A 25284-nucleotide genomic window follows, 5' to 3' on the forward strand; every position below is an offset into this window, starting at 1 on the left:
GTGAGATGCTGACTTCACTGGAAGTTGAGGAGACTCAGAATTGTGCAGGAAAAGGCTCTAAAATAGTAACATTTATATAACCCAGAAAAGTAAAGGTGAGAGCAAGAATGAGAGAGCGTCACCATCTCTGAAAATCTTTTAACTAAGCATATACATGAAGACAGAAATTTAATTTATAGTCTCAGAAGAGAATGAACAATGGTCCAAGTCTAAGGAGGGAAAAGTTTAGGCTTTTGTCAGGGAAAGTTTCTTAAGAGCAACAGAAATTGGGAAGTGGAATAAACTAAGAGAGCTCTAGATATTCCAGAGCAGGTTTGACTTAGAATAGTCCTATAAAATGCTGCCGGGTGGGGCCATTATTTGATTATAGTGTTTTGCCCATCCTATTTTCCAGTATTCTCCTTCACCATTCTGGTCATATAGCAAACTAGCCCTGAACCTAGTAGTCAGCCAAGTTGCTCAGTTATTCCCATTTTATAATTATTAGTAATAAAATATCACTAAAATCAAATTGATTAAAACATTAAGAGCCAGATTCTGATACATTTGCTCAAGTTGGGCAGTACCTTATTTCTGGAGTAGTCTATTGGTTTCAGTGGGACTCACTTGGTTTCAGTGGGGCCATTTGTGGAGTAAAATACTATTCTGAATGAATAAGAGAATCAGAAATTGGCCCTTAATGTTTGGCCTCAATCAGTTTGGTCTAAAATAACTATGGTTTGCAGCATAGAACATGATCTCATTAAATCTTTAGACCTCATTAGATCAATTCTATGTTTCATCCAATTAAAATAACAAGCAAATAGTCTTCTTGACTTCCTGTTTCTCAGTTGCTGGTGCTGTTACTTAGACTTGCACCCCAGAAGTGGCTGCATTTAGGTGATAGATGAAGTGATTCCAATAATATAGTTTTATAATTCTGCAAAGCACTCTGAGACTTGAGAAAGACCCTGGAGTATTACACTCAATAAGAGAGAAGAGAAAGAAAAACAAGAAACTGCGTAATGACAGATAAATACCCTAAATGGATTCACAAATATAGAATGAGCAGATTTGCAGTCAGGAGAAAAAGATGGGGTGGAGTGTATTCAAAGCACATGTAGTGCAGATCTAACTGTTGAGCAACGGGAGCAAAATGATTAGCTCACTGTCCTTTGAGATGTGCCCCCTGGAGCACAAGTCAGGATATTTGAATTCAGGTTCAAACTTTCCCAGTTCAGAGTTTAAAATCCAGTGCTCTAGTTCAAGCCCATCTTTAATTATACTATTGATTTTAGCCCCCAGGGCCACATACTAGAGGCCATGTGACCTAGTCATGGGGAACTACAAATAATACAAAAGAGTAACTTGTTTTCTGCTCAGTGGTTTAGTAAGTGCAGGAGACAGCAAGAAAACAGTTTATTGTAGACACGCTGGAATTGATGAGCTAGTAGTCACTTATTTTTTGATATATCTGGCTCTGCTCAAATATTTTACAGCTCTGGATAAAGAAGTCTACTTGCAAAAAGACAATCTAAAAAAGAATTCCTTCAGCCAGATTCCACTTTGAGTTACCCCCATAAAACCCCTTTAAAATCAATGGGGCTATACAGATGTAATAAAGAGCAGAATTTGGCCCCTTATCTTTAAAGAGGAACTGATCACAAAACTAAAATGTAATAGTAGCTTAGGTACAAGTACTCATGACTTGATCACATTTATAACATGCAAGCAGAACAACAACTTGGGTTTAGAGGGGAAGTGAAGGTATCTATAAAAATAATATATAACAAAGGGGAAATTCATAGGAATTAATATAAATCAGAAGTTTGGAACTGTAGAAAATGGATAAGGAAAGCAAAGGGTCACAAGGAGAAATCTATAGCCAGCAGAGTTAAGGATAATTAGGAATCTTTAAAATAGAGAGAGAGAGAGAGAGAGAGAGAGAGAGAGAACAAAATGAGTCCTGAGAATGATATTGGTCCATTACTCAATGGAAATGGTAAAGTTATCAATAATAATGCAGAAAAGTCAGACGTGTTCAATAAATACTTCTGTTCTGTATTTGGGAGGAAAAACAGATGATATAGTCTCATCATATGGTGATAACACTTTTTCCATTCCACTAGTATTTCTGGAAGATGTTAAATAGAAGCTACTAAAGTTGGACATTTTTAAATAAGCACTTCCAGATACCAAGAGTTTTAAAAGAGCTGGCTAAGAAACTTGCTGAACCATTAATGTTGCTTTTCAATAAGTCTTGGAGCACTGGAGAAGTTCCAGAGGATAGGAAGAAAGCTAATGTGCCAAGTTTTAAAAAGGGTAAACAGGATGACCCTGGTAATTATCATCCTGACAACCTGACATCGATCCTAGGCAAGATAATGAAATGGCTGATCCAGGACTTGATAAATAAAGAATTTAAGGAGTGTAATGTAATGGATGTGAACCAACATGGCTTTAAGGAGAATAGATCCAGTCAAATTACCTTGATATCTTTTTCTGATGAGATTACAAGTTTGGCTGATAAAGGTAATAGTGTTGATGTAATATACTTAGAGATCTCTAAGGCATTTGACTTGATACCACACTACATTTTGATTAAAAAGCTAGAATAATATAAAATTAACATCACACACATTAAAAGGGGTAAAATCTGGCTAACTGGTAGGTCTCAAAAAGTAACTATAAACAGGGAATAGTCATCGAACAGGTGTGTTTCTAGAGGAGTCCCACAGGGATCAGTTCTTGGTTCTACATTATTTAACATTTTTATCAATGACCTGGAAGAAAACAAAATAGTCACTGATAAAATTTTCAGATGACACAAAAATTGGGGGAGGGGGGGTAAATAATGAAGAGGACAGGTCACGGATTCAGAGCGATATGGATGGCTTGGTAAACCTGGTGCAAACAAACAATATACCTTTTTAATACAGCTAAATTTAAATGTATACAGCTAGGAACAAAGAATGTAGGCCTTTTTTACGGAATGGAGTTCTCTATCCTGAGAAGCAATGACCCTGAAAAAGATTTGGGGGTCATGGTGGATAATCAGCTGAATGTGAACTCCCAGTGGGACACTGGCCAAAAGAGCTAATAAAATCTTGGGATGCATAAACAAGGAAATTTCAAGTAGGAGTAGAGAGGTTATTTTACCTCTGTATCGGCACTGTTGCGATTGCAGCGGGAATACTGTGTCCAGTTCTGGTGCCCACTATTCAAGAAGAATGTTGATAAATTGGAGAGAGTTCAGAGAAGAGCGGAGAGAATGATTAAAGGATTAGAAAACCTGCCTTATAGTGATAGACTCAAAGAGCTCAATCTATTTATCTTAACAAAGAGAAGTTTAAAGAGGTGACTTAATTACAGTCTAGATGGGGAACAAATATTTAATAATGGGCTCTTCAATCTAGCAGACAAAAGGCATAACATGGCTGGAAGCTGAAGCTAGACAAATTCAGACAGGAAATAAGGCGTACATTTTTCACAGTGAGGGTAATTAACACTGGAACAATTTCCCAAGGATTGTGGTGAAATCTTGATCACTGACCATTTTAAAATCAATATTGGATGTTCCTCCAAACAGTATGCTCTAGGAATTATTTTGGGGAAGTTCCATGGCCTGCATTATACCAGAGGTCACATAGATTCTGGCCTTGGAATCTATGAAAATTAGAAATAGTGGCCTTTGGTGTGTATACTTTACCTGATGGTAAATGTGGTATTATGATATAGCTGTATATATCTTGTATGTGCCACCGACAGACAAGTGGTGGCATCACTATCTACTTTGCTGTATATACTTTATCACTGGCTGGTAAGTGTGGCATTTCTTCTAGGTTTTAACAACAGAGTAAGATTCATCAAGTGTCCAAATTGGAGTGCATTTTAAAATGGAGAAGACATTTTTTTTAAAAGTTGCACAAAATGGTCCTTTTCTCTAACTCATAGGGGTCCCGCAGAGCCCATAGCCTATAAATACTAACTGCACACCACAGTATCTCGCCAAAACCCATGGTTTTCAATGACGCTGCTTTGCGTGTGCCTCAGGGTGTGACACAGAATAGACACTTGAACCTCTTCAGGCTTGTCTTCAGCGCACAGCAAAGCACATTAGAGGGGTGTGATTTGTAGCGCGCTCTAACATGCTTCACACTAACTGCCCCGAGTAGACCCTGCTAGCATGAACTAACAGGTGCTTAGTTCATACCAACAGGGTCAACATGGGACAGCTAGAGCGCAGCATGTTAGAGCTCTATAAATCACACCCCTGAAGTGGGCTTTACCACACCTTCTAAACAAGCCCTTAGTGATTCTTTGTCATCACACAGTCTGTGTGGACTGGAGATATGGCTGCCTGTGCTCTATCACCAGCTTTGATAGATTGGAGAACATGCTTTTCATGTACCTGTAATCTGAAACAGTGAGGCTATTACAATTCCTTTCTAATACAGATATTGACATTCACCTCCAAACACGGTGCACTCAGTGCTACCTGCAAACCCTGCTGAAAAGAATGGACACTTCAGGCTAGATTCACAAAGAACTTAGTTGCCTAACTTCAGGCAAGTAAAGGCTCAACACACTCTGCCATCTGTCCAGTTTTATGGGCTCAGGATCATCCTGGATGTCCCAATTTTTTGTACTTCAGAGGTAGCAATGCTAGAGAAGAGGAGAAGCGCAGTAGTGCATAACTAGCGCAGTAGTGGGAGTGGGAGACCCAGGATCCAGTCCCCCTGCTCCAACTGCTTCAACAGGAGAGCCTGAGGGTGCCTTATTTCAGAATATCCCATAGTGCAGTGGTTAGAGTACTCACCAGAAAGGTGGCAGATCCCAGTTCATATCCCTTCTCCCCTCAGGTGGATTGGGGACTTTAACTCTAACCACGGGGCTAAGAGTTATGAGGGAGATGGTACCCCCCGCCCATCGTCCTCCTCCATCCAACTTCTTGCAAAAACAGCATAGGTGCTTAACACCAAGAGAGGGTTTGCAGCTGGGAATCCCAAGCCGAGGGAGGCATCTCCCTGCAGCCTCAATTTAGGTGCCTATCTCTGTGAGAGGGTTGGGGTTTATGTCACACACTTGGCATCTCCCATTCTCTAGTTCAGGTGGGGAGCAGCCTCGCCTGCTGGTTTACGTGAATCCCTTTTGAGGTGCCTCTCTCTCTCCGTTCATTGCGTAGGAAGCCTAGGCACCTAACTCAGGCTTCGTGAATCCCAGTCAGTGATATTCTAGGCATCTAAAAGTTAGGCGTGGCGATGGTGAGCATCACCACGCTACGTTTCTTTGTAAATCTAGCCCTTCTTTGTCTTTGCAACTCTTCCTAGAATCGTCACTCCAGAAAAAGTGCACTAGGGTCAGTGATTTTGTGAGTGCAAAAATATGCTGTCGGGGTTGTGCTACTGTGGTGCAAGACCTGTAAGATACCAGTGCAACATGGCAGTTCAGAATACACCGAGTAGGGTACTGACAGCTAAAAACAATATTTGATGTCTTCCCCAGATGCGATTATTCTGCAAGGAACACACATACCTTTATAGTCTCAGGGAGGTTAAGCTGTTGTCTTTTCTCCTTTAATCGCTTCATTACGATATCCATGGTTTCTTCGACGGATGGACTTGGTTCAGTACTTGCTGCTTCTTGCTTCCTGGTCTCCTTATATATTCCAGTGCTCTCCTGCTGCACAATTCTTTTGGGTGCTTTAGGGGTACAATTTTGCTCTTCTGACATTTTGAGTTTAAGCTCTGTTCAAAAAAGCAAGTTACTTGGCAAATGAGTTTTTAAATAAATATTTGTCAAAAGGTTTCTTCTGACACTATAGGAAAAACACCCCAGCTCCTGTGTTAGTTTGTTAACATACCACAATCATTTGGAAAATTAATAATCCTTAACTTGAGTTTTTAATTCCCCTGCCCCTCATCTGAGAGCATTCACTCAAACAGGCGGGAATCAGGTGAAGCATAAACAGCAGAAGTTGCCAGGTGGCATAGAGCTGCCACTACCCCATATCACCACCCATCCAAGCCCCTTACATAGTGGGTGTGACCATGGGCAAGGAAGTAGGCCAGGCAGCCACTATGCCTGGCTGATCTCCACTGCCAGAATGATGTCCAGCATCAGACAAGGCATCCATTATATTATTGTAACATGATGTTACAATGGGGACCAGCTTGGACCCTGGCCAGCCTTGGATTGAGTCTAAACGTGACTTAAAGACACCCATAGTTCCTAGGATGTGGGAAGAAGTGAAGAGCTGTGGACAGGGCACTGGCCTGAGCCTTCGGAGCTTGGACTCTATTCCTGAATCTGCCACTGGTCTACTGGCTGACCTTGGGCAAGTCACTTCACCTCTTTCTGCCTTACTTTTCCTGATTCTAAAATAGCACCAATGATTCTTACTTTCTTTGTAAAAGAACCCAATACTTCAAAAACTCACACAAGCATTTAAATTTACTACTGCGAGTTCTCCCACTGAAATCAATGGCACTTCTCATGGTAGTAAAGTTAAGCATGTGTTCAAGTGTTTGCCGGATCAGGGTCTTTAAGGTGTATGAAAATTTACGTATGAGAATTGGGTTTTATCATTTTGAAAGATAATCAATTCAAAGTGGCAATTTACAGGAGGTTACGCGTGTAGTTTGGCCATTTTACAGCTATTTTGCTTTTCTTTAGTTAAAAAAAGGTTTATTTTAAAAACGTCTTGTGACAATGCAGACTAATCACTTGATATTTAAGAGAGGGATTTTCAAACGAGTTCAGAGAGTTTGGTGCCCACCTCTCACTGGCTTTCAATGGGAGTTGAGTTTCTAGACCCTTTAAGCACTTATCAAAATCCCACCCTACAGTACTGAAGTGTAATACTATGATTCACTTACCGGTGAAAATGCATCTAACACAATAATGATTCTTTTATTACTTAAAAATAGCTTGTGTTTTATTTTATTTTTTTTTTTAAAAAAAATCAATAGTGGCTACATTTTCCCCTTGGTTACGCATACGTTGCTCCCCAGGGAGCATGGTCACGTACAGGCTGTCAAGGGAAAAATCTGACCTTTGGTATTAAATCTCATTTCAGGCAAGAGGCTATTTTTATGCCCAAATAATATGTGCTTTAAAATGGAGTTCTGTAATGTAAATTCAACAAACCCCCTTTACCACTGCAATGTGAAATGTATCAGTATAACAAACCCATTAACTTGGCAATTATGTACAGTATGCTAATGCTAATGATGCTGACACAACAATCAGACAAACATTGAGGCTAATATTTAAAATTGTATCTCTGTTTGCAAGAATGTTGATAGTTACGAATAAGCTCTCTCTTTTTCAGCTCTATTGAAAAGGGTTGAACTGACTCTCCCCAAGCATGGCTGGGAGAGATTGGCGCTGCATATGCCATTTCATCTTTCTTTTTGTCATTAGGGAGCCTTAGTGAAATAGAAGTAGGGGGCAAAGAGCAGAAAACAAATACTAAAATGCTCCTACTGCATTAGCACTGCTTTACAAAGTTTCCAGTATTATGAAATTCCCCACTGTGCAATAAAATGGAACTATACGCTATTATGTACCTTTGAGCTGTTTACGACCTTTAGCCAAGTCATTCATCCATTTCAGGACTTCAGGATTGGAAGTTTTGTCACCATGTGAAGGCTGCACATAAGAGAACAGAAAAGAACTGATGATGGGACTGTTCCTTTTCCTGTATTCTCTATGGACTGATCCTGCAAAGAGAGTCAATGCACAGTGCATAAGGTTCAGCATGTGCGTGAGTCTTTGCAGATTCAGGCCTATGTTTGTAAAAATCAAACTTCTGCTTCATGGAGCAGGAATTCTGATGATACTCCCAATATACTTATCCAATAAAGAAATAGCTTTTTTAAAATACAAAATATTTCAGAACATAGATTCCATGTTAATGAGAATCATAGTGAAGGATGAGATATATTTCTTTCCCTTATACAAAAAAGAATAGGCATCTACCTAATCCTTCTACACCCCTTCCCCCAATAGGGTGGTCATTGTCAACATTTCTATTCAAGGATCCCCTCCCAGGACCTCATTGTTATTTATCAGGATCTATTCAGGACCCTCTCCCATTTAACAGTATGAGAAGGGCAGGGTGGTCACAACAGCCTGATACCAGTTTGTGACCGGATACCTTAGGTCAAAAAAGTATTCCCTAGCGGAACCCGGAAGATCTCCCCCATTCACAGCCACACTCTTCCAAACTGAAGGAGATTGCATGGGATTCACTTTGGTGTCTATCCAGGTGTGAGGAACTGTGACAAGGTGCCTTATAGTGACAGCCTATATATGAGCCACATCAGGTTACCGTGGTCCATGTAGATGGTGATTCTTCCACACATCATATGGCCAGAAATACTTATGATCCCAAATCACTGCTAAGCGTTATATTACATACACTGTCCATTTGACATGTTTGGCTCGATTATGCTATTAATCTGTCATGTTTATTATCTTCTTGGATTGGGGCTCGATAATGCAAAGTGCTGAGCATTTTGCCCCTGGTCTTACACACATGCTAAACTGTATGTGAGAGTAGTCTCATTGACTTCAGTGAGATTACTTACATGCTTAAAGTTTAGCATGTGCAGGATTTGCAGGATGGCAGTCCAAATGCTCAACACTTTTCCAGATGGAGCCCTTACTGCAGTCCTTAAGACCAGGGTGCCTAAAATCTTTGAAAAGTAATATTTTATGCATTTCAGCTCAAATTTTTCACCCAATTTAATTGAAAAACCTGTAAAATGTGATTTAAATCTGTGCAAACACTGCTACCAAGATAATCTTCCTCTCCTACTCCAGCCATGTCTTCTTCTCCTTGATCTCTACTGGCTTCCTTTCCACTTCCCTCCTGTATGTAGTTCAAGCTTTTCTCCACTGTCAAAGCAAAAGACTGCTCCTGACTACAGCCTTTCACTGCCTTCATCTCCTCCCTCTTTTGATTCCTGTCAGCATTTACTGTACAGTGGTAGTTGCACAGAATCAAAACAGAAACTTTTTAAAAAGACTGAACACCCACAGTAATTTAAACATATTGTGTAGGAGAGAACGGCTTTGGGAGGGAGTTAAGCAGGGGGGAGGAGGGGGGGATGCTGTGAGCCTTCCTGCCTGCCTAGATCATCTGCCACACGCCTGTTTTTAAAAAAGTCATATAGTGACTTAACTGCTTCCCTTGCTGTATGTGGCAGTGAGACTAGTGATTCATCCACTCTCCTTCCACCTGACCGAGTCTTAAGGTCACACACTCACTGCTCCCCTCTCTGTATCTGGTACTATTAATTCACTCACTGTACCCAGTGGGACTGCTTACATATCCCAGCTCTTTGTGAGGTCACTAAGATGGACACCCCTCTATATCCTGAAGGACTGCTTACTTACTCAAGCCTCTATGAGGTCAGTGATGTGATCACCACCATACCCTTCAGGATTGATCCTGATGATTTATATAACAGAAATATTATCTATGTGATTGCCCTGTGCTTTCTTCATCAACTCTCCTGAAGGTCAGAAGAGGATTATTAATTTAGCTGTGGTAATATTAAGAGTACTACACTTGACACTCTCTTCTGCTTCCCAGATCAATGGTTTCCCCCAACCCTATTCAAGTATCTATACAAAAAGGGGTGGATGAAAATCTTTTCATTTTTATTACTTCCAGGGTTGCCCCGGTGTTTATTTGGGTTTACCAACTAGTAAGCACAAGTGTTATTCAAATCCCAATGTTGGCCATCTAGCTATACACACACACTTGGCAGAAGGATCTTAAAATACCTTTTAAAATGACTGCAGCAATACAGGGCCTAAAAAATCATAATTCTGTGAATAGATATAGACCACAATGAAAGTTGTTCATGCCCACTACCTTTCATTGACTATCACTTATACCAGCCCCATGACATACAAAATGGGGAAGTAAACCCCACTCAGCTCCCTGACTTCCCCTTTTTAGACAAAATTCCAGGGAAATCTCCAGTTTGAGGGAGTGGAGTCTGTTGATCCTGTGCCTCTCTCTGTAAACTACACAGAGGTGTAGCCCTGAAAAAGGTTGCTGAATAATGACCAGTGATGAAGATGATGAATCCCAAGGTCTGGAAGTGGGGTCAAGGCTGTGGCATAATATTCTGATTATTTAATTTATTTTACAACATCTATCTCTACCTAGCTATAAGAAGCTCAATATGGAAAGGGATAAATATGTCTGTTTTTTATGTTCCATGGCTGCCACCAAAATCTCATAGATGCAGCAAAGTTCTTCTGCTTTAAAGAGTGCTGTCTTCCACCATTTGAGCTGAAGGAGAATCTCTATAAGATGTCAGTAATATTAGGGCTTATATTCTCTTTACTGACCAATCATTAGAGAGCAATATAATGTCAGACAGAGAAGGAGGTCTGATTCCAACAAAGTAAGGTTGGAAGGTGCTTATTATTTTTACATACTATAGCAGTAGCTGTAATATACCATAGTAGTAGCAAAGGAGCATCATGGCCTCCAAGGAAACTGCTTTCCCTTTCAGACACCAGCGGAATTCTCTGATAGATGATGGGATACTACCGAGACACAAATGGGGAGGATGCCACAACTTGTGTATGGGGAAACTGCACAAGAGGGTGAAACCTCACAGACCTCCACTCACACCACACAATATCCTATACCCTAGAGATGAATGGCTCCTTAGCTTTTGCTTTAGCCAGAGTCAATACTTGGGGCTCTCTCTACCATACATTGTACATCTCAGGACAGGGATACCACTTAGCCACACACCAGAGCCTTCATTTTTTATTTGACAAATGACTTCTAAAGAATGTTATTGTTTTGTTGATTTTTTCAAAAGATAACTCAGTCTGCATGAATGAGAAAAACTACATAGCAGAACAAAGTTGCCAAGCAAATAATTTTATCTACAATGCAAGTAAGAAGCTATTTATAAGTATCAGAACTTTCCTTTGTCTTACAGATTTCCAGGATATTTTAAAGTAGTTAAATGTTACCATCACCCATCCTGATTGATGGATACTCCCCAATGAAGGTAACTCAAAATAGAGCTTCACAATTTTAGCCTGTAATCACTCAGATATTGTTTTTTTCCCTATTATTTTGCAAGAAGCAATCCTTCCTACACCTTTAAGGACGATATCCGTAATAAATGGAGCATTCACCCTGTAGCATTCACCCCATCTTATTTTCTCCAATTATTTTCTTACCCGATATTTTTTTTCTTCTTCAAACTTTTCTTCAAACTTCCTGATTTTTCTCTTCAGACTTTGAAGATGTTTGGTAAGTTGCATTACTGTCTGCGGTTCTTTGCAGTCCTCACAATTACACCTGGAAGAACTTCTTGGCCTGCAAAAGTAGAAGTAATAAAAATCTCTGTTAATGCAAATAACACTTCTGAACTCCTCCCATGAAATCAGAACTATAGCCACACAGAACCATCTCTAGTCTAAATCACATGTAAATTGTGTTAGAACTCCGGATGTTTCTCCTATAGGTAGGCACAAGGAGAAATGGTTAGGCTTTATGAAGTAAATATGTGAAATATCTGTTTTTCTTTGAAGGTGGCATAGTGTTTAGTGGGCAGCACCCACCTTTCCTACCTTACTTTGATCATTAAGTGTGGGATTCTGAAAAGGTCTCAGCATTGGCCTAACTTTTGAAAATCATTTTGAAAATCCCACCCAAACAGGCCAGATTTTGATACCTTTGTTCACACTTAATAATAGCACCTACTCCATGAGTAGTCCCACTGACTTCAATTAAATTCTTTGTGGAGTAAGGTGTGATGCGATGTGAATAAGGGGAACAGAAAATGGCACTTCTTTTATATGAAGTGCATTTAGGGCCAATTTCAGGAAAATACTAATTCCCGAATCAGACCCTAGGGCAGCCTATCATGATTTCTGTAGATTAGAATTAATTACTGGCACCAACTGGTGAAAATGTAGTACTGAAAATCAAAGCTGGTCACAACTCCAATCCACAGGAAATATTAACATTTCAAAATTTATTTTTGTTCCAAATCAGAACGAACATTTTTTTAAAAAATTTCCCATAGAACAAAAATTCAGAAAAAAAGCTGAGTAAATTGAAATATTTCATTTCAACAAAATTAAAATGTTACATTCCAATTTTGACTTTTTTCTTATTTTATATTGCATTATAATTTATAATATAATGAAAGAAATTTTAAACAAAATTAATTTTCAAAATACAAAAATCCTTATAATTATTCTTTTAAATTTTAAACAGAATTTTGTCAAAATCAACATGTTCTCACAAAACGTTTAGATTTTGGGAAAATGGCATTTTCTGGCAGGAAAATGTTCTGTCAGAAAGTTTTCAATCAGCTCCAATAAAATGATTCAGACTAATTTCCATGCACCAAAAAAATGGGTTTGATGAACAAAAATGTTATTTTTTTAAAGTTTGTTTTATTTCAAGTTAAAATATTTGTACATTTTAATTTTGGACTTTAAAACGCAGACGTGTTCATTTAAGAGTTAGTCACCATAAGTTGCCAAGACTTATAAGTTGCCAAGTTGCCTTCTACTCTACAGGAATTTAGCGTTGCAATGGAGAGTTTATCCTTACTGGCAATAGGCTTAAACATTTTGTAGGATATTTCATGTGAGACTTTTTAGATTTGTGAATAAATAGGCTTGATTATTTCTATTTGCCTAAACTTTATTTTTAAGATTTAAAGAAAACAGAGTTCCAGAATGAAATTAATTCTAAGAATTTCCAAAAAGGACTTACAAGGACTATTCAGATGTTTTGTGACATTGCCTTCCATTTCCAACAAATGACTCATGCAGTAATTCCATTGCAGTTGAACTTTTCTGAATTAGACCTTTAATAACCTTTTTTACCCTGTATTCACTTTTCAGACTGATTATGAACTAACCTTTAAAAATGTCATTACTAAACTATAATTAACTGAGATTGCAGCTAATGTTGTACTTCGTTCTTATTGGAAAATGTTAGGTCATATTTATGGTATTTCAAATTAATCATGCCAAATTATATTATATTATGAAACATCCCTGTTTAGAGCAAATGACATGACCATATCTGAGAAATATGAAGAGTCAAATGTTCTAGACTGTACAAACATAATAAAAAATAAAGTTAAAAATGTATTTTCTTACATCATGAAAGGTTGAGCACTTGGTGGGGAAGGGGCCGATTCTGTGTCTAAATTAAATCTCTGGCTTTGACTAAAGATTGAGCAGCGTGGTGACAGAAGGGGATTATCTCCATCAGTAATATGATATAGTAGTCTACTGGTCCCTAAGGAGCGATGATCTTCTGGGCCGTTGTCTGCATCACTCTGCCAGTCTCTATGGGCTGGTACAGGCTCTATAACGACAAGATCAAATCAATATGGGACTGAAGGTCTCTCACAAAACACCCTAATTCGTTAGCTATAGAGGTAAATAAGAATCTATGTGAACAAATGTATTCATAGAAGCAAAGTGTGCTGCTTGAAAACTTGGCAGTTGATACAATGAATAATATATGGTATAGCAATGCAGCATATACTGGTAGGACATGGTACCAAATCAGAGCATAACAAAGGATACATAGGTTACAACAACTGGTGTAACACCGTACTCTGAGGTCCACAATGGAATATAGATAGGTGTCTGTGTGTGTAAAAATAAACCATAAGGTTTTGTTAAAAGAAAGATAGTAAGTTTCTCAGAATAAAAGCATTGTCTCTGTTTTTATAGATCAGTTTTCGCTGAAATGCACTCTTTGCAGAAGAATATGAAGACAGATGTAAAACAAGACTTATTCCCTAATTTAGGGCTCAGTCCTTTGCTCAGGAGGAGAATAGGACACATCTGCAGAAGTAACACATTTTAGGACCCTATCATGCAGCATATTGAGTGCTTCTAGCCTGGTGACCCATATCCTGTAGAATTCTGCTCTTAATTCTCAGGGTAAAATGCCACTCAGCAGAAAATTACTAACCCATCACGTATTACTAACCCATTCAGGTCAATGCATATGAACAGAAGATTGAAACTGATTGGGTAAACAGTAAAATGTAAGTGCTGCACTCTGTTGCCTTGGGGTGTTAGGTATATAACATTATGCTAGCAATGTCCCCATGCATTAATGGGCGCATAGGCTCCTAAGGAGTGGATTGTGCCTAGTGTATAAGAGAGGGAATGCAAAAGGAGCATTTTCAACAGTGAGCTTAATTAATCATTGGAACAACTTGCACCAAAGACATGGTGGATCCTCCATCACTTGAAGTCTTTAAATCAAGACTGGATGTGTTTCTAAAAGATATTCTGTAGCTCAAACACAAGATCCAGCTTGATGTAGGGAACACTAGGTGAAATTCTGCAGCCTCTGTTAAGCAGGAGGTCAGACTAGATGATCGTAATGGTCCCTTCTGGTCTTAAATCTATCTGTCTATGAACCTCACCTCCCTCCTTTTGCTCATTGCCAACAAGACTTGCATAGTACTGTACTATCCATATCCTGCCCTGACTCTCCATTGAAAGGGTGAGAATCCCGGTTCCCTCTTCCTCAACCTTACACAAAATAGGCCAGAATTTCATCCTTAAGTAGTTTTTTTTTTCCTGTGGGGAGTGCTTTTATGAGGATTCTGCTTCATGATGGAGAAATCCTGTACCAATCTACAAAGCCCTGTTGAAAATATATGTACAAACAAGTTACAAAAGCCAGAATAGAATTCTCAATGCCAAAAGAGAGTTTTCTCTCAGCTACATGGGTAGAGATTTTCATCTATATTAACAGTTAATGTATTATAGTGTAACTAGGCAAAGTTGATTTTATTATTTTCCCTCTAAAATTGTATCTATATGTAAAAATGGAGTCTGCATCAATTATTTTTATATTTAATGTAGGTTCATACCATGAATTAGTTGTGTATCATACATACATTACAAGGGATTCCTTATAGCATATATTTCTCAAATATTTCAGCAGGAGAAATTGAACATTAATTTGCTCTCAGATCTGAAAGGAGATGCCAGTTAAGCAGCAGATCTGAAAATGTTCCTTCACCTTTGCTTTTAATTAAAAATGAAATTTTAATCAATGATGTTACAAAAATTCAGAAGACATACCTCTACCTCCTATTAATTTAGAGCACTATGTTGTGGATTTCCCCGTGGTGAGGGGTTAGGACTTGCAGAGATAAAAAGGCCATTTCCCTTAAGATTTTGATGGAACTGTTATACTGTATTTTAATTAATATCTGCACAATAGATAATGAAGCTCACTGAGCTTGTTTAGCAGTGGGAAAATAGTGGCTCCAAGCAGCCTCCCTCCTTGAAAGCAGAAAATTGGGCACCTTCAAAATAAATATTATTTTATCAGACATTGTCCAATTGTTTCTATGTTACAGGCAACAAAACCAAATGTTCCTAAATTGTGTAATTATGGGTCAGCACAGGTCATGCACAGTCTCTGCATGGCTTTTATATCTTTTGATAAATTTGTTCATACTGGTTCCTCTTTCCATGGGAATTATTTAAGGGGATGAGAGTACAAATGGGGAGAAAATGTTTTTTCTGTCCTGCAAAATATTTCAAGATTTCAAAATTGTTCTCAGTCCACACTGGGATGAAACTGAGACCTTGCAAAAAAACTCCTGCACACAGAGAAAGGAAATAGCCAATACCCCAGTGCTTATGGCACCCTTCTGGGATGTGGAAGACAGAAGACCCGGGTTCAAGTCCCTGCTCTACCGGATTCATGGCCCAGGATGGAATTTCTTGTCAAATGAGAGCATGAGAGAGAGACCAAGCCCCACCTCAGAATAGCCAATAGCGAAGTGACGAGGGCACTCCCTCAACTCAGGTGAATGCCCTAACCACCAGGCTTATTGGCTGTGCTGGGGTGGGTCTCTCTCCATCTTTCCTCTTGGAGCTGTTGGGGCATTCTCCTGGGATGTGGGAGTGCCATAACCACTGGGCTATTAGAATATCAGGGTTGGAAGGGACCTCAGGAGGTCATCTAGTCCAACCCCTGCTCAAAGCAGGACCTAATCCCCAACTAACTCATCCCAGCCACGGTTTTGTCAAGCCTAACCTTAAAAACCTCTAAGGAAGGAGATTCCACCACCTCCCTCGGTAACCCATTCCAGTGCTTCACCACCCTCCTAGTAAAAAAGTTTTTCCTAATATCCAACCTAAACCTACCCCACTGCAACTTGAGACCATTACTCCTTGTTCTATCATCTGCTACCGCTGAGAACAGTCTAGATCCATCCTCTTTGGAACCCCCTTTCAGGTAGTTGAAAGCAGCTATCAAATCTGCCCTCATTCTTCTCTTCTGCAGACTAAATAACCCCAGTTCCCTCAGCCTCTCCTCATAAGTCATGTGTTCCAGTCCCCTAATCATTTTTGTTGCCCTCTGCTGGACTCTTTCCAATTTTACTACAACATTCTTGTAGTCTGGGGCCCAAAACTGGACACAGTACTCCAGATGAGGCCTCACCAATGCCGAATAGAGGGAAAGGATCACGTCCCTCGATCTGCTGGCAATGCTCCTACTTATACAATTGCCTATTCTGGGGTGGGTCTCTCTCTCTCTCTCTCTCTCTCTCTCTTGTTTGACCAGAAATTCCATCCTGGACCAGAGAAACCTTCCCAAGGAAACTTATCAAAGCCAAGATATTTCTGCGAAAAGTTTCAGTTTCGACTAATTGGCACTTTCTGATGACAATCTATTTCATTGAAAAATTTCCTGACCAGCACTAGTTGTGACAAATAAGGCCAATGTATCTGGTTTGCAATTCTATCCAATAACTTTTTGCTTAATAATTTCTACTTCATTGGTCAAATTCTCCTCTCCAGCAAACTAGTAGCTCCTCAGGCTCAGTGGAGTGGGAGAACTGGCTATATTGTTTAATTTGTCTGCACAGGGAAGATGCTGCTGCTTATTGTTGGCCTGGCCAGATAGCTGCACACACAGGTGCTGGAACTAGGGGTCCCGGGGGTGTTGCAGCCCCCCCTGACTTAAAGTGGTTTCATTATATACAGGGTTTACAGTTTGGTTCAATGGCTCTCAGCACCCCCACTACAAAAATTGTTCCAGCATTCCTGGCTGCACGGGCAACCGTAATTCTAATTATTTAGCACAACACTTTGCAACCATTATAACATGCTTCTACCATGCTTTTAATGTCATATAGTGTCTGAATAAGTAATGTGGTAAACTGTAAACAAATACTCTATTCACTGTATCAATTAATATTCCAAACAGAACTATTTATATTGCTCCTAAAAATGAAAACAAGTAAAATAAAAATGCAAAATAAAATATTACAAATGCATTTCATTAAGTTAAAAATGACAAAATACTCTATTCCAGAGTTACAGAACATCACTTGTTAGCTAACAGTGTAAGCACTATATAATCCTTTTAATGTAGCTCAATATAAATGACCATTTTACATTTTGTGAACCCATCAAATATAGTGTAAGTTGGTGATTTACAATGAAATGTAAATATAAATGAAATTAAAAGTTTATACTGTCTTCTATAACTTTCATGGTTATCAACTGACAAAAAACAGATTATAAGACAGATATTTTGCAGAATTTATCAAGTATCCAAATCCTTCCTCCAGTGTAATATGCAGAAAGGAATTTTGAAGAAATGTAGGCCATTGTACCTGCCTAAGTTGGTGACTTGCACAAACAATTCACATGTGAAATAAACAGAGATTAATGAATGCTACACAGCAAAGGTAAGCAACAATATTATCTTCTGGCAGTGAATTCTTTCATTGGTTTAGAAGACATAATACAGTTACAGTACATGAATCTAACCTACATTTTTTTTTCTCAAAAACAATACTGTGCTGTCCTCTGGAATGAACTGTATTAACTTTTTTTAAATTTCACATAATTTTCCAGCTTTGAGAAACATAAGGAATCATTGTAGGGAGGGGTGGAAATAGCTTCTGCTACTGACCATCTATTAGCATAATTAAAAGGAAGTGCTCTTGTCAAGGTTCCTTCCCCACTCTGAACTCTAGGGTACAGATGTGGAGACCTGCATGAAAGACCCCCTTAAGCTTATTCCTACCAGCTTAGGTTAAAAACTTCCCCAAGGTACAAACTTTGCCTTGTCCCTAAACCCTATGCTGCCACCACCAAGCATGTTAAACAAAGAACAGGGAAAGAGCCCACTTGGAGATGTCTTCCCCCAAAATATCCCCCCAAGCCCTACACCCCCTTTCCTGGGGAAGACTTGATAAAAATCCTCACCAATTTGTTCAGGTGAACACAGACCCAAACCCTTGGATCTTAAGAACAATGAAAAATCAATCAGGTTCTTAAAAGAAGAATTTTAATTAAAGAAAAGGTAAAAGAATCAGCTCTGTAAAATCAGGATGGTAAATACCTTACAGGGTAATCAGATTCAAAACACAGAGATTCCTCTAGGCAAAACCTTAAGTTACAAAAAGACACAAAACCAGGAATATACATTCCATCCAGCACAGCTGTTTTACCAGCCATTAAAACAAAAGGAAATCTAAACGCATTTCTAGCTAGATTACTTACTAACTAACAGTTGTAAGGCTGCATTCCTGATCTGTTCCTGGCAAAAGCATCACACAGACAGACAGACCCTTTGTTCCCCACCCCTCCAGCTTTGAAAGTATCTTGTCTCCTCATTGGTCATTTTGGTCAGGTGCCAGCGAGGTTCTCTTAGCTTCTTAACCCTTTACAGGTGAAAGCGTTCTGACTCTGGCCAGGAGGGATTTTATAGCACTGTATACAGAAAGGTGGTTACTCTTCCCTTTATTTTTATGACAGGTCTTATTCTGAAACCATATTAAGTACCGGGTTTTGCACTGTCAAACAAAAATGGCAGTGTTAACATTTTGGCAGGTCCCTGAATACCATAAGGGCAGCAGAAAGATTTCCATATTTTGCACTCTGATTTTGGGGCTCTTGGTGGAGGCTGTTCACAAATCTGTACTTCTGCCAAATACAAGGTGTGATGAAGTGGGAATTTTTTGTAATATTTTATGAGTCCCGAGTGTGTCTTAGTTTTCCCTATATGTTGCATTGTTGCCCAGTGGAGGGGCAGGGAGGCGGGGGGAAGAAGACTGTCTGTTCTCAGGGCAGGCTAAGGCCATGTCTACACTTTCACTTATGACGGCAAAATTTATGTTGCTCAGGGGGTGTGAAATAACACAACTCTGAGTGACATAAGTTTCAACGGCATAAGTGGTAGTGTGCACAGCACTATGAGGTCAGACAGAGATAGACAAAGTTTGAACAATGGGGTTCATTACAGCTTGGCTGGGCATAAGGCAACCACAGCACTACTCATATCCCTAAGCCTAGATTAAACACACAAACTGGCCCTAAAAGTAACCTGCGCTCCTAAATTGGACCTATGATGGGATGTACCAGGCCCTTCGGGGTGCCCTGCTAGAGGCGTTGCGGTCCTACCACAACCCACCTCAGAAAAGAAGCAGTAAAGGTGGGTCCTCTTGGCCTGGGAAGCATCCTATCAAAGCTCAGCAGGCTCAAATAAAAGGAGTTACAGGGCTGAGCTAGTCAGTTCCTGGCAGGGACCAGAGGAGCAAGAAAGATGCTTCTTAGTGGAACTCCAGGGAGAACCAGAAGATGGGTTCTGCTGACATTGGCATTCTGCGAGGAAGAACTTCAGCCATGAGGTAAAGGTGAAAAGAAAGGGGGTACATGGGAAGTAGCCCAGAGAATAGCAGCAGCAACTATTGCAGGAAGCAGCATGTGGCTGATATTTATAGGGTTTCTGGGTCAGGACCTGGAGTACTTGGCAGGTACAGGTCCCCCTACCGGCTATTGGCAGGGTGTCGTAAGCCCCAAGAAGGGGATAAGGCTTGTTTAGAGGCCCAAGTGAACGGCAGGACTTAAAGAGTCTCCAGGGAGAAAGCCCTTAGGGCACTGCTCTATACCAAGGCAGACAGAGACTTAAAGCTAGCCCAGAAGGGGCTGAGAACTGAGCCCAGAGGAATAGCTAAAGACATTACCAATGGCACAAGGACAAGCCCGGTTGGACCTCTTATCCTGGAAGGGGTTTGTGCATTCATGCATATTGATTGTGTGTGACTTGTCAGGCGGGTCTTCAGTGGCTCAGCCCTCCAGCCAAGGGCAACAGCAGTTAGAGAGCACCGTGAAGAGAGAGAGAGAGAGTGCAGGTTCACACCCACCCGGCAAGAGGTGCTTACAAGAGGTGAGTGTGTCCCCTGTCACAGGACCCAAGCACAATTCTAGATAGGGCCCATAAAACAGCCCCAAGTCAACCATAGCCACGGTCCTAAACTCATGGCATCCTAGCACTAGCCCAAGTTCACAAGATGGCCCCAATCTTAACAGTTTCAGGCCAAAATCCTGGCATCAACTCTATACTCCAGCCTGGGCCCTGAAAAGGATCCCAGGCTTTAGCCTAGACCAATGAATGGGCCCAACATTTACTCTAGCCTGTGCCTATGCCTGCCCTCACAAGTTGGACCTAACCTTAGTGAAAAATCAAAAGCTAAAACCATCCTTAACCCAAACCAGCAAACTGGCTCCAATCCTAGATCTATCCTAATCCGACAAGTTAGCACTAAACCAGAGCTCATAATCTGACATTAAGCCAAGGGCTAGTAACTCATGCAAAACATGCAATATGCCTGATCAATAGGGACACCAAAACTACCATAGAAACAATTTCAAGTGTGTGTTCTCACATGATGTTCTTAAACAGTTAAATAAAATAAAAATTATCCACATCTGTTACATGTGAAAAACCACATATATAAATATAATATACATATGCATTAAAATATATACTGTGTCAGTGATTGTGAGAATTAGCATTTTTCATAAAAGATGTGTAAAACTTCTTATAGTTCAGCCACTCACAGTTAGATACATACTCTGTGTTAGCTATGTAGCCACATACCCCAAAGTTATGCTAAGTAATAAATTTACATTTATTAATTTTATTTCCTCCTATTTTAATATATTTGAATACACAATCATTGAAATTCATCATAGCTTCCTTATACAAACACTGGTTCAAGGAGTTACGGGTTCGTAAGTAAATTTGAACATGCTTGTCCCACACAGTCTTCAGGGACTTATATAATGAGAATCATTAAACATTTTGGGATCCCTAGGAAAAAAATGCTGTCCTAAGCATTCCATTGTTTTGCCAGTATGTTCTAGTTAGCCTTGGTTCATAAAAATGGTATTTCCTTTACTTTTATTAATTGGAATGTGAAATGAGAAGCGAAATTTATTACGTAATCATGCTTAAATTAAAAAAATATGCATTTTAAATTTTAAATATTGCTATTTATTCACTGAAAAAAATGCAGATTTGGTCGACCTGGAACAGTTTCTCTTACAATCTGGGAGACCTAACTTCACGCTCCTTCTCCACATAAGGCGGAAGGAGAAATTGAACCCAGGTCTCCCACATCCCTGGAGAATACCTTCACCACTTTACTAAAGATTAGAAGGGACTGCAGGTTCTTCTCTCATCTCCCTCACCATCTCCCTAGCCCATGTGTTGTGGCAATCTAGTCCTCCTTGGTAAAATTCTGGCAAAATGCCCCCAAACTGAAACATTTCAACACAACTCTACATTTTTTCAACTTTTTGATTCAGTGAAAATTAAAAAAACACAACACATTTTTGGTTTGACCCAAAACATTTTTTTTTCAATATTTCAAAATTTCCAATGAACTGAAATATCCATTATTTGCCCAGCACTAAATATACCCTAAAGGCCAGATTCTGCTATCAGTTATCCTGGTATAAATCCACTGACTTCATCCAGATTTAGACTGATATAACTGATAGCAGAATCTAGACCTTTGCGACTACTGTGTTTCAACTGATTGAACTGATAAATTCCACCAGTAGTTTAAGAGAGAGAAAAAGGACCAGTGTTGTTTATGTTAAAATAAGAAGCCAGTAAACAAAAACAGCAAAAAGCAGGTGCTACCGCAAAACAATGTATATCAAATGCATATCAATGCATAGCCAAGCTTCCCCTAAAGCACAAGTTGGAAACAACTGAATAGCAGATCATGCTCTATTTGGACTGTGTGAGAGAAATGCTACATCTTCCAGTATCCTGCTGTGTAAATGTAAATTAACAGATTAATGCTGTAAGTGTTATTTGAAGTGGGAGATTTTTAACAGTTTAAATGCAGTCAGAATCAAATCAAAGGTAAAGATTGCAGAGTTTTCCATTTAATATCAAGTGTTCTCTGATTATGAATTATGAAACCGCAGAAGCAAAATATTTATGTTAAATTGGAAAAGGACAAAAAATTGACTTTGCCAATAAATGGAAGAGCCAATGCAGTTTTAGTGCAAACTACAAGACCCCTTTGGCCGTGTAGCATTTGCATGGTCTCCATTCTTGACTCAAATATACTGGTGAGAAACTAGGCTTGTTAGGAATTCCTACAGCTGTATTTGAAACCTGTTAAGTGTTTTTCCACCTATGTTGCAGCAGCCAGAAAAAACACCCACAAAACCAAACAACCCATTCCTAATCAACTCAGAAGCCAAAACATTACACACTCTTTTTGGCTACAGTATGCATCATCCTTTGCATTGGTTAGATTTTCAATGATTAGGGTTACATGTAACTATTCCTTATTTTTTGCAGTACATAGACATCATTTGAGAATGTCTAAAGTGGAATAGCGTAAGTAATAAAAATAATATAAAATAATCGCATTTTACAGAAAATCCAAACAAACAACAGCTTCTGACATAAGCTTTTCTGAACTCACCTTTCTTTTATCCATAAAATTTACCTTGTAGAATTAGGTTTAGACCTTGTATTACTGACCTATTTTGCCTTAATGTGGACCATACACAATTTAAGATTACATATCATTCCACTATGTGGTACGTTAGTCTCATTAACTATGACCTATTTTTCAGAGCCAATGATTCTCCTTCTGCCTAAAATCATGATTCTGCCATCTCTGTGATTATAAGCTATGAACAGACAGAAAATGATGCCGAGTGTTAGGGCCATTTATTTGGAGGAATTCGTTTCCATGTGTAGGGCTAAGAAAAGAAAAAGGAACACATCATAATATGCAAGATGGACAAGGCAGATTCATGAATGATTAAAATCAATGTGCTGTAAAACTCACCTTCACTATCTCTCTGCTGATGCATTAAATTAAAATCAATAAATAGGAGAAATGAAGTGACATTGCTCTGACAAAAAAAACTGCAAAACAGAATTACATGAAATGGCAGAATATCACAATGCAATGTAACACAGTAAAGAAATATAGAACGTACTCTCTTGAAAGAAACAAGCAGCTCAAACTGAAAAAGAAGGAATTTGGACTCTTAAAATTGCCTCTAAAGCAAAATACTGTACCTAAGTAAAGTAAAAGATTGCTGCAATTTATTTCTATCCTTACTAACACATCTTATCCCTTTGTTTACATTTTTTAGCATTTGCAGCAGCTCATTGTGCTTCAGCCTTCACACTTAATCTGTGCTGTGTTCCATGGGGCTGCAAATATTAGATTATACTGGAACATAAGACTATCTTATAATTGCAAATGAGGACACATCATGACACAGCAGCTTACCTCCACAACTGGCCCCATCAGCTTGCACACTGGATTGAATTGAAGAAGGGGCTGGAGGATCCCTGAAAGCCTGTAGCTGAGGAGTTTCTTCCTGGGTTGGCAAAAATGCAGAGCACAAGTCAGTTTCAAGGGCTTGTAGCTTTAACACAGAATTCTGCAGACAAAAGCAGAACATTGGGCTAGATAGAAAACAACAGAAATACAGCGACAGGTTTTCAGTTCACTGAGTCCATTAGCAGTATCTGCAGAAGGGGCGATCCACTAACAGCTCTTAAAGGGATGTGTAAGAGATCAAATTTGCATTATTCCATGTGTATCTTCATGTCCTCTGCTTATCTAAATCCTAACTTATATGGATAATTTAACACACGTGGGGGGAATGGTGATTTCGTCAGCAAAAGACAATTTGTTCTAGGAAGCCAATCTGAGACGGTGTCTGTTTTCTTGGTCTTGGAGCAATATGCTGCTATGCAAGCATTTCATTCATTGTGCTGACATCAGGATCTGATGACATTATGCCCCTCCCAGTTTACCATTCATAAAAAAAACCCCTAAAAACAAAACCTCTCTACAGCATATTGTAAAGTATCCCGCAGTGAACAAAGAGTTACAGACAGCTACACAGTCTTCCTCAGGGTTTTTGGAAGAGGTTGCATTTTATTTGTTCTTGTACAGACATTTTTTGTATGGAGGTTGTTGCTGGTTCTATCAGGCTATCATATCATTTTCCATCAGCTGCAAAGGCAAAATTAACAGATCTTTGTCGCTCACTGCAGACAACTCAATGAGGACAAGGCTGCTTATCTATACCAGTACCTTCAGCTACTGTTCCACGCTTGGTCCATTTTTCATTTTAAATCTTCAATGCTGAGTGTAATATTCAGATGTACAATCTGACACAAGCATCTTGCTGTGATGCAAATGCTCTGAAAGCCTAATCACCACCTGACTGGATTAAATGAGTCACTCCTGACACTCTGTCTGTTCAATTACTCTCCCTCAAGGGGAATACAGATAGCAATGGAAGATGCATAAAAATACAGAGGGCTGTCTAAAAGCTCACAAAGTTGAAACACATAAAACCAAGACAAGTGAAACAATAAAGCACTTGCTGACAAAATCAGCATTGCCCCAAAAATATTTGTCCTCATGCTTATGTATCCTTAATTTTATATCCCTAATTATATCTGCTCAGGGTTATCAAGATGTAGATTCTTTCTGAACAGGGATGACCCAAACATCTATGCAAATTATAGCTTCCCCTGTGTACCAAAATCAGTGACGCATCATGCAAATTAATAAATCTGTGCAATTTTTACTCTCTTGTGACATAGCCACTTTATAAACCCCATGTCAGTAGAGTTTTCTGTTAAAGGTACATTTGGGCTGTGGGCAATAAAATAGAAATTTGAGAGAAGATTCCCAGCTCCGATCTGCTCCCTTTGGGGCGTTCAGGCAGTGCAAGGGAGTGGAAATTGGCTCCTTGTTGGGTATACCCAGGGAGGGGGAATCTCTACCAGGCATAGAACTGGCATAATCTGGGTCCAGGCCACTCTTCCGCAGCCTCCGACTCAGTCTGTGTGTAAGCAGGGGATTTGTCCCACCATAGTAGGGAAATTTCTCTATGTACGCAGTACCCTGGCTGAACCAAGTGACGAAAGGATCC

General features: G+C 39.4%; 1 protein-coding gene across 1 annotated transcript in view; it reads right to left on the minus strand.

The window, feature by feature from the left end:
• The window catches only part of FAM13C (family with sequence similarity 13 member C), a 227882-nt gene that overhangs the window by 22136 nt on the left and 180462 nt on the right, over positions 1–25284 (minus strand). Inside the window, exons 12-16 of the mRNA XM_074958796.1 lie at positions 23619–23772; positions 13153–13363; positions 11209–11347; positions 7551–7632; positions 5515–5726 (exon numbers count right to left, since the gene is read on the minus strand). Coding sequence (XP_074814897.1) covers positions 5515–5726; positions 7551–7632; positions 11209–11347; positions 13153–13363; positions 23619–23772 — 798 coding nt within the window. The remainder of the gene's footprint in view (positions 1–5514; positions 5727–7550; positions 7633–11208; positions 11348–13152; positions 13364–23618; positions 23773–25284) is intronic.

This window comes from Natator depressus, chromosome 7 (genome assembly GCF_965152275.1).
Source record: "Natator depressus isolate rNatDep1 chromosome 7, rNatDep2.hap1, whole genome shotgun sequence".
NCBI classification, from domain to species: Eukaryota; Metazoa; Chordata; order Testudines; family Cheloniidae; genus Natator; species Natator depressus.